General features: G+C 40.5%; 1 protein-coding gene across 1 annotated transcript in view; it reads left to right on the forward strand.

Moving 5' to 3' along the window:
- Positions 1 to 178: 178 nt before the first annotated feature.
- LOC103147092 (uncharacterized) overlaps positions 179 to 9,814 on the forward strand; it is a 14,143-nt gene continuing 4,507 nt past the window's right edge. Inside the window, exons 1-12 of the mRNA XM_016678048.1 lie at positions 179 to 493; positions 2,983 to 3,341; positions 3,421 to 3,447; positions 3,575 to 3,763; positions 4,830 to 4,961; positions 5,214 to 5,288; positions 6,542 to 6,661; positions 6,863 to 6,928; positions 7,297 to 7,360; positions 7,699 to 7,733; positions 7,960 to 8,135; positions 8,641 to 8,965. Coding sequence (XP_016533534.1) covers positions 3,047 to 3,341; positions 3,421 to 3,447; positions 3,575 to 3,763; positions 4,830 to 4,961; positions 5,214 to 5,288; positions 6,542 to 6,661; positions 6,863 to 6,928; positions 7,297 to 7,360; positions 7,699 to 7,733; positions 7,960 to 8,135; positions 8,641 to 8,965 — 1,504 coding nt within the window. The 5' untranslated portion in view covers positions 179 to 493; positions 2,983 to 3,046. The remainder of the gene's footprint in view (positions 494 to 2,982; positions 3,342 to 3,420; positions 3,448 to 3,574; positions 3,764 to 4,829; positions 4,962 to 5,213; positions 5,289 to 6,541; positions 6,662 to 6,862; positions 6,929 to 7,296; positions 7,361 to 7,698; positions 7,734 to 7,959; positions 8,136 to 8,640; positions 8,966 to 9,814) is intronic.

Here is a 9,814-nt window from a genome sequence, read left to right on the forward strand (position 1 = left end):
AAGTGTTAAATTTCATAAAGATAACGTCTTCTTTAGTGTAAAACGTGCATAATAGTAACATTAAATGGTAATGTTCTGCACTGATCACATATTCTTAAGATTTAAATCTTTAATAAACGCTATAGATGTGATTTGCTCGCCTGGGTAATTTCAATAGGTGTGAGCTATCTTCAGGTTTATATATGATCTTCGGGTATCCCTGGAGCTGATACTGTATCCTGGCACACGGGGGCGATGATAAGACTCGTAGTTATAAAAACAGCAGGTTTTACGGTGCCGAATCGATGACTGACTGAGTTAAATTCACTGTCATCTCATATTTTCAGATGGTTCGCCCTGAAAACGGGCTTTAGCAGCACATTTGACCAGTCCGAGTTCTAACCGCTATTCATTTGTTATGAAAATCTGTTTTCTCCGGTTAGGGTTTAGCTAGCAGCCGTTCTGGTCCGCTCAGTTTTCGTTTTTTTCCGAAAGTTGCGTGGCTCTGTTGAAGGTAAAACTTTTCTGTCGCTTTATTTTAATTTATATGTTATATGTTTTGTGTTAATTTTCTTTACTGTCTGCCCGCAAAAGCAAAAGGGCTAATATTGTCTAACAGTTTGTTTTTCGCGGGGCTCCGCCCTCTTCTAGATATGATTGGCTCGTTTCAACATCAGTTTCCCGTTTTCCACGCTGATTGGCTGGAAAATGGCCGTTTGATTAAATCACCTTGTGTCGGTTTAATTTGAAGAGGAAAAAAAAACACAAATGTCTAAAATAGAACTTATAAATATTTCAGAGCTATATGGGTAATAACGATCCAGCCTGATCATTATTTTAAAAGTTGATATATATACTTTTGACAGAAAACTTGAAAACTCTGATTTACTACTTGTAATTTAGAGACTCATGTTAAATAATCAATTTAAATCTTAATTTTTTTTTTTAATCACCAGCGAAACCTATTTAGGAAAAAAAAATCTCTGGAACCAAAATCCTTTTAATAATCCTATAAACAGGCACTCCATTTTTTTCACCTTTTTTATCAGAGCAATGAATGTTGTCCAATCTTTGGCTCCAGGATTTTAACAATCATTTCTAATGTGAGAGTTAAAACATACATTGAGGCCTTTTTTTGTTTAGAGAACATGGTTTTAAAAAGTATTTTTAAAATTAATTTTCTTAAATTCTACAAACCTTTTTAATGTTAATTTCTACCCTAGTATTCGAGATTATTTTTCCATTCTTTTAGACAAGATTCAAGAGTAATTATTTTACATGGGTCATTTGTTTGTAGTTTTTACTTGAATGATTTTCCTTTAACTTTTATGCAAGTTTACCTGCTCATTCCTCATTTTTCTTCTTCTTTGCAGTTTTATTTGTAACTTTATTGATTTATTGGGTTCAGCATCAAAGAGAAAATAAGACAATTGACGTTTAGCAATTATTTCTGCTAATTTTGATTTGTTTAACTTGAGTGACAAGTTAAATGTCAGTTGAGTGACATTTAACTTGTCACATATAATATTATATCGTCATATTATTATTAGCTGTCCAGTTTTCAGCTCCTGACTCAGTGCTCTATATTTTTCTTGTTGTGATCCAGGCTCATTTTTTGAAGTGGTCATAATTGATGGTTCTAGAGACTTCCTGGAGGTCTTTTAAAGTTTTTCTTTGGGCTTCAGCTGCTTTTTCACTCAGGCTTTCCCTGTTGGACTCCTTCCACCTGACCTGTGTGTGTTTGTGGGCGGAGTCTAATAAGCTGAACGGCCCCTGACAGGTCCAGGAAGTGTTTGGCAGGTTAAAGGCGAAGTTGACCCGCTGCAGCACACGCAGCATGTCATTATTCATCTGTGTGGTTCTGTGATGTGCGAGCTGCGATGTGTATGTGCACGTCTCTTGTAATGGGGGAGGAAGACGAAGAGCTGCAGAGCTGGGGCTGGACTGACCTGTGTGTATCCTCCACTCATGTGTGTCTGTATGTAGGTCAGAGTGTGAGATCAGGTTGAAGGGATTTGTTGTAGCCAGGCCAAGGCTGATCAGTGCTCGAACCCAGTCTCTGATCAGAACTGCTGAGGGTGTTTGTTTTTGAAAATACCACGATCAGATTTTCAGATTAAAGGTGTTTCAGATGCAGCACAAAACATGCCTGTAAACTCTGAGAGTCTGGTGTCAAAGAGACTCGGCTTTTCTGACTGGTAAATTATCTGTAAATATTCACACAGAAGCAGCAGGAGTAAACCAAGCCATTAAAACAATAAAAAATTTGTTTTATTACTTCACACACAAGCGCACGACAGGATAACTTTATAGTTAATATTTAAAATCTTTTAAAATTAATTACAGAATATATGCAGTTGATATAAATGAAGGTGTTTGAAATCATGATTATTTTTTTTATTTAATCATTTTAATCAATTATTTAAAATTCACTAGTGATTTTTAGTTTTCTTTTAAGTAAAAAGTGTTTTCGTTCAGTTAAGATGACAACTGGTGGGCGATGTGGACTTTGAAATGTATTCTTATATTTTCTGGTACATTTATTTGTGATAATGAAAATTATGATTTAAAATAACTGCTGTGACTGCGTGGCACCACAAACATAAATACTCTCTTAAAAACATTCCCATTTGAAATTAGTTTCTTTAGGACGGCACTTACGAGCTACACTTGGGACAAAATGATTTATCTAATTAAACTACGCAGTGCATTTAATTGTCTTTTTGAATTCACCGTTGTTTATTGTTGCTTTTTTGGAACAAACAGTAAAAATGGTAAGAGTAACATTTGTAATACTATTATCCTTTTTAAATTTAGCATTAATTGAAGTTCATAGAGACGATAAACCGAAATTCGTCACGATAAATGATAAGCGATACGATAAATGGCCACCACGTCACAGAGCTGCTCCTTCTTTAGCTTGAGTTTTCAATCGTCGTTCTGATTCCTGTTTCCACTTGCCAGACCACCTCTCTTGACTCATTCTACCTTTTTCCTCCTCAGCTCCTGCTACTATTCCTCATCGCCGTCGGACTCCGAGCAGGAGCAGCGGACCCCTTCCTCCCTCATGTCCAGGCGCAGCCTGCGGCTCGACGGTGGCCTACTGGACCGCCGCCCTCTGCCTAGCGGCAGCGCCTCCCTCGTCGTGGGAGGAGCCCTCTGGAGGAGCAGCGGGCCCCGTCGCTCCCAGCGGCACTCGGCCTCCTGCTCAGAGTCGCTCCTCGTCGGCTCTCCTCAGAAAGCCGTCAGCCAGTTCCTCCACAACAGCAGCGTCAACAGCGTGGCGTCGGATGCCTCCCTGATCTCCTCCCTGCTGGACGAGTCCTCCATCCAGGAGAGCACGCTGGTCGAAACCTTCTGGGGTAATCCCGCTGCCTGCTCTTTGACGGCTTAATCATCATAAACCTGGATCGCGTTTAATTCTCTGCTCCTCCTTCTCAGGTTTGGACCAGGATGCAGATCCTAGAGGTAGGTTCCTGCTTGGATCAGAAACGCAAACTTCCTTCATCATCTGAGCTTGAGATGCAAAAACAGATTAATCTCTGCTGAAACAAAGTTGCTGCTGGCTCATCTGGCATGTATCTCTGTTTCTCAGAAAGCACCATCATAGCCAGTGAGAGCAGCACTCTGATTGGTTCAGACAGTGTTTGTGCCAAACACTCTGACCAGGCGCTCAGCAGGGTTAGCTGTAAAGACTGCGACGGTCCAAGTGTGCCAAAGACCAACAAGGAAACCAAGACGGAAACCTCCACCATCTACTACAGAGGCCGCAAGAGCAGGGAAGGTGAGGGGCTTCCTCTTTATGCAATATTTGATTTTACTTGAAGTAGTTGTCGCATTCTCATTTAAAATAAACTGGGTAGCGAGTATTTGAAGTTTGTTTATATAGCACCATTCACAGAAAAAAAAAATCACACATGCAAATATTAAAACATTTGCATAACAGTGTCTTTAGATGGTATTTAAATAAATCCAGACTCGAGTCAAAGTATCAAAATCAAATCATTCTACAGTTTAGGTGCAGCAGCCCTGTAGCTTTATATCTGGTCCTTGGAAATAAAACTATATTTTTATAGAAAGCCCTTTGGCTTAAGCTGGAGTTACTTTATTTAAACCCTGGAAGTTAAAGTCAGGATTTAAAAATGAATATTTAACAGTAAAGTTAACAGGTACCAGTTCAACACGTGCGTAGGTTTGTGACAGTAACACGTTGTGATGGTAACGGCATTATTCAATCACCAGTAATGTTGTTTTGAGGCAACTTTCAAGTAATATTTTGATAATGACACAATGATGCAAGTTTGCCCTCTGACAGACCAATAAACTTTGATTTTTGTAAATAACCCCAAACACTGAAACTGGATTGGATATTTTAAATATACAAAACAAAACGCAACCAAAAATAACAAAATGGAACTGAAATTAAAAACCACTCATTGCCAAAACCATGAATAAAATATATTTATTTACGGTTTGTCTCTTTGAAAAATATTAATCTTCACCATGGAAATTATTTAGCTCTTTTTAATTTATCATGCAGTTAATTAACTGTTTATTGCGACAGGCGTTGGTACAAGTTGATCAGGTGGAATTTTCATCCATGTTCTGTTTAAACACTCTTCGTTTAGAAACTCCTCTGTGTTTAAAATTGGAGACTTTTTCCATAGTGATTTTCCCCTTTTTGACACTGAAGCCTCTGAAGGTTTGGAGTAAATTGTGTTGCTGCAGCGCTTTCATGTTTTGTATAAATCGTTATGTAAATCGGTTTCCTGAATTGCTGCTGTGAGGAAGGCTGAATCGACGACGCCTCAGGACTCCCCGCTTCATCTTTTTTGACTTGGCTCTTCCAGATGTGCTACATCTGTGGCTGAACTCCTCCCTGCTGTTTGTCAGCAGAGCCGCAGCCTGCTGCGCATCTGCGCTGCAGCTCACCTGGCGGGCCTTCCAGCCCTCCTCACGTTCACAGCCCATCAGGGGTGGAGGTAAAGAATGCGTGAAGGTGGTGGGTCTCGCAGGTCTGCTCCTCCTCTTCCTCACCTATTCTGGTGTTCAGCCGGTGGAGGGGGTGGAAACACTTGGCCTACTCTAAAACCCAACAAATCACTCAGCTCAGACATTCACTTTGGCTGTTTCCCCGGTGAAATGCAAATCGTGGCTACACCTGCAGCCACTCCCGACCTCTGAAGACGCACACGTCGTTGACGTCTCTGAGGTCCCTGTTCACTGTGCTGCAGCTCGGTCCAGGGACAGCGGAGTCATGGCTCTGAAGGAAGCCAGCCCGGAGGAGCTTCATCCCGTCGGATCGCTGTGTGAGTCAAACGGGTCCGAGCACCTGCAGCTGCGGGATCACTCGCATTCAAAAAGGTTCTCTGTTAAACTCTGCAGGATGTCACGCAGTCAGGACAAGAGGTCTGCAGGAATCAACTGTTCTGGAAGCTAAATGCTACAGAGTAGTTTTAATAGAGAGTAAAACCCATCTATACAACCACTCGGCAGTTTCACTTTAAACCAAAGTCCAAAGTGGAATGCTTGAATTGTTTCAGATGAGATCTTATGCTAACAGTCACTGTTTTCACTCACTCCATAAATGATCCAGACATTTTGTAATTTCTTCTGAAAAAAATGTTTTTGAGGGTTTCGTGATTTATAACAATCGGCATCTTTCTGGCTCACCACTCTTTGCAGAAGTTGAGGAGTTTGTTTAACTTTTTTATTTCCTGTAAAATTTTATTGTGTGTTCGGAGTTGCAGTTCTGTTGGGACACCCGCACGATAAGCTATATTTAAATATGTCAATCGCAGGTCTTAAATTTTATTGTGGCAGGACTATTTAGTCTCATGGTCTATGTAGTTTACTCCCCCTCCCCACTACATTCTGTGACTAGCTAAGCTAACTAGCGAGGGTAATGCTAGCTCACTTTTATACATTCATTATGGGTAAGTGCTAATTTATGTTCGTCTTCACCATTGGTTCACATCCATTGTCAACCCATGTAATTTATTTTTACGCAATTTTTCTTGTGCATTTCTGTCGTGATGGAATTCTTAAATCCCCATTCATAATGGTCTTAAAAAGTCTTAAATTTGAGTCTGTGAAACCTGCATTAATCCTGAAAAGATTCTGCTCCAAAATACAAAAAAAAACCAAGGTTGGTCAGAGTCAATTTAAGACCCTTAAGCCATGCAACACTGAAATGATGTAGGAGGCGGGACTACTTTCAAATCTATAACTTCAACTCCAATAAAAGATTAGATGGTTGAAAGTTGGACACAGTTGGGCGTTCCAGCAGGTCAATGGTCACAAACGCACACCTAGGCTGGCTTTGGAATAAATAAAGCAGGCTGACATTAGCTTCTGAAATGGCCTAATCAAAGCTCCAGCATTACCCCTGCTGAATAATAATAGAAAAACGACCAGTAAATTTAAACTTCTCAATAAAGTTCTTGTTTTTGAGAATTATTGCAGCTCCATGTTGGATAAAAGAACTGCACTAATAGGTCATTAAGACGCCAAATAACATTTCGCCGTGTTTGCTGTTTTAACGCGGTGTCGACGTCAACAGGTGACGACTGTAAGGAGAAGCAGCGCTCCCAGCTGGACATCTCCTCCTCTTCGTCGTCCTCCTCCTCCTCTTGGTCTACCAATCTGTTGGAGTTCATGTGCAGCGCTTCAGTTTTCACAGGTTCACTCAGTAAAACCCGCAGCGGGCGCTGCAGACGACGTTCAGAGCAGCTGCTCAAACAGGAACGCGGTTTCTGATTTATTAATTAACAAACGTTTCCGTTTAAGCAGTTGCAGCTGACGCAGCCAAAGTATTTCTATGAAAGCGTCCTAATCTCTGATTATCGCTCTGATTCAGTTTGACTAACGTTTGCCTCTGCAGCTGCAGCTCTGTGGCTTCTTTCCCAGCTGGTTTTCTCTGCTTTGCTGAGAGGCGGACACTCTGCAGGTTACAGTCGCCATGTGTGCTGTTTGGTTCCCTAGCTAGATGTCTGTAGGTGGTGCTAGAAGACCCCGACTCTGATCTCCCTTGTAGTGGTCCTGCGGTGTATGTGTGTGTTTTGAAATAAGATGCACTAGAATCAGACTTTGAATCAGTTTTCACTTCTCAAACATCAACCACATTTACACAACTTGAATTGCAGTAAAGAAGATTCAAATCTTTCATAATTGCAACAATTGAAGAGCTTTTTGTAGACGTTGCTGGGTGAAGTTTGTGCATCTTGTTTTAAGCGTTTAGCAGAATGTTATTGACGTTTGAATCTCGTCTCATTTAACTCGACCTGCAGCTGATCCTGGATCTGTTTGTGTCCTCAGGCTGCATGTTCAGATGGATCAACAGACAATGGAGTCACATGAGCTCGTCCTCCCGCCTAAGCAAGTAAGATGTTTGTTTGCATCCCACCAGCATCTAGAGAACTTTGATTAAACCATAAGCGTTTCTTCTTCTATTCTGTTTAAGCGAATTCTGAAGATCATAAAACTCGATGTTAAATCTAGTAGTTTGTGTTTGGTGGGCTTATTGTGGGTCCATAATTTCCTGTTAGAAAAACAATATAGTGTATGGTGACAAACTGAAAGTTCCAGGAAAAAAGTATTGTCATGTCATTGTTTCTTTTTCAGAATTAAAAACGTGTTTTTCTCTAATATTCATCCACAAACTACAATTTAAGATCAGACTGAGCTGATTTGAAATGTTTTGTCTTGTTTTCTCCCCAGACTCTTCATCGTACTCCTGCTCCTCCTCCTCTTCAGTAAGTTGTACTTTAAGGAAATTCAGATTCAGCTGCTGCTTAAATAATTGTCCCATTTCTCCTGAAAAAGAAAAAGAAATGGGGGATTTGGTGTGAATCAAGCACATCTCCGTTTTCTTAGCATCACAATTGTTTTTAGGGTAGTTCTTGCTTTCCTTGGAGCTGAACACAAATGGGGATAAGGAGCCAGAAAAAACAGAACATGCTTCCATGTTTTTCCCATCAGGTTTGTCATGGTACCGTCCAGCTGGTATCTACTCGCTCCTTTTGGGGATCAACATTGCGGATATTCCAGGTCTGTCCTCAGTCCGCAGCTTCTTGCCACTTCAGAGCCAGTCAGCAGAGGGCGCTGCAGAGGAGTTGGTCCAGAGTCACCCTCTGTCAGCTGAAATGCTACCACAGGTATCTGCTCAGGAAAGAAAAACAATCCTAATTTTCAACTTAGGAATGCAAACCAGTAATATATTTACTATTAATTATCAGGTAATGATTTTAAATTAAACTTGGATCCATTTTATTAACTAATGTCCACTTAGAGATTTTTGTGTTGTAGTTTGGCCTCCATCCAGAAGAGGGTGCCGCCGGTCGTTCTTAATCAGTCAGTTCACACAGGAATAAAGATGGTGGGGGCATACCAGAATGGGAAAGAGAAACGGTCTAAACAGAGTCTGGCGTGAGATGCACACTGCTCTTTATGCAGATTTGTTTTGAAATATAAACACTCGAGGAGCAGCGTCAACTTCGGTCGGTCGGTCCTCTTGATACAAGAGAAACTCAGGATTTTAAGAATATGGACGCTTATTGATTAATAATTAGTTGATTGATAAAATCAGTTAACTTCAGATCAACTCATTAATCCCTTCAGCTTTTAAAGTAGACCTCTGTGTTCGGTCATATTTTCTACCAGGAGGCTCCGACACCAGCTCCACCAGAAGGGATGGATTCTGAGCAGCTTGTTCAGATGGAGCAGAGTCTGAGGGCGCTGTGGGAGGGGATGGAGGCTGCAGGGCGACGGGCGGAGGAGAGTCACAAGGAGCTGCTTCAGCTCTACACCGACCTCCGTCAGCAGGCGTCCGGGCCCCAGCGCAGCGAGTACGACATGGAGCTGTGGATGAGGGCCCTGATGGAGCAGCAGCTGTCTCTGCTACGAAGACGACTCAACGAAGAGAGACGGCTGAGGGAGCAGGTTGGAAACGCCACCTCCAATAATCAGTTTAACATTTCTGCTGATTGAAAAGATTCATCGTATTTTGGATTTATGGCTGGACGATAAATCGACTTTTATCAATTTAATTAAACTTCTGGTTTTTGAAGATTTTAATTTTTAGAAAATCCGATTTTTTTTTAATTTTTTTTTTTTTTACCAATGCACTTCATGGGTTTTCATCGTTCTGAGTGATGAAAACCACTCCAAAAGCCACCATCTTGTTTGGCAATCTGGTTTTGAAGCTTCTAATTACTTGGACTTTGAATTGAGGTCAACACTATGACCTGAATTCATACTGTTGAATTAACCTGATGGTTAAGATTTTTTTCATACTAATTGTACTATTACAAGAACACAGTTGTAGTAATACGAGAAGTCACAATATTACCAATTCTACTGGATGTTCTTCCAGTAGAATTGCATCTTTATTCTGCTAATATTACAACTGTGTTCTCGTTACTAAACAAAGATCCTTGTAGCCATGCCCTCATACTCCATTAATACAATTGGACTTTTTGACAATGTTTTCTCTCATTTGTAACTTTTTTTTTTTAGAAAAGAATGAGGGTGAAAAAAAAAGTTGGTTAAAATCTAATCTGGCATGAGAAAAATGTGATTTTTATTTCTAAGTCATATCGCCCAGCTCTGTTTGAACTGTATCACTTGTGTCTCTGATGACTAAAATCCGAAGAGATTTTAGGAGTTTTTTTAAGTTTCCATGATTTCTGACAGTGAACATAGTCTTTAGATTTATCATTCAATAAAATATAAACATTTCACACAGACTAAGACTGAAGCCTTCAGAATGAAGACCTGAAACTGAGTTTTCCTGTGTGTGTGTGTGTGTGTGTGTGTGTGTGTGTGTGTGTGTGTG

This window comes from Poecilia formosa, unplaced genomic scaffold (assembly GCF_000485575.1).
Source record: "Poecilia formosa unplaced genomic scaffold, Poecilia_formosa-5.1.2 Scaffold173, whole genome shotgun sequence".
Taxonomy (NCBI): Eukaryota; Metazoa; Chordata; class Actinopteri; order Cyprinodontiformes; family Poeciliidae; genus Poecilia; species Poecilia formosa.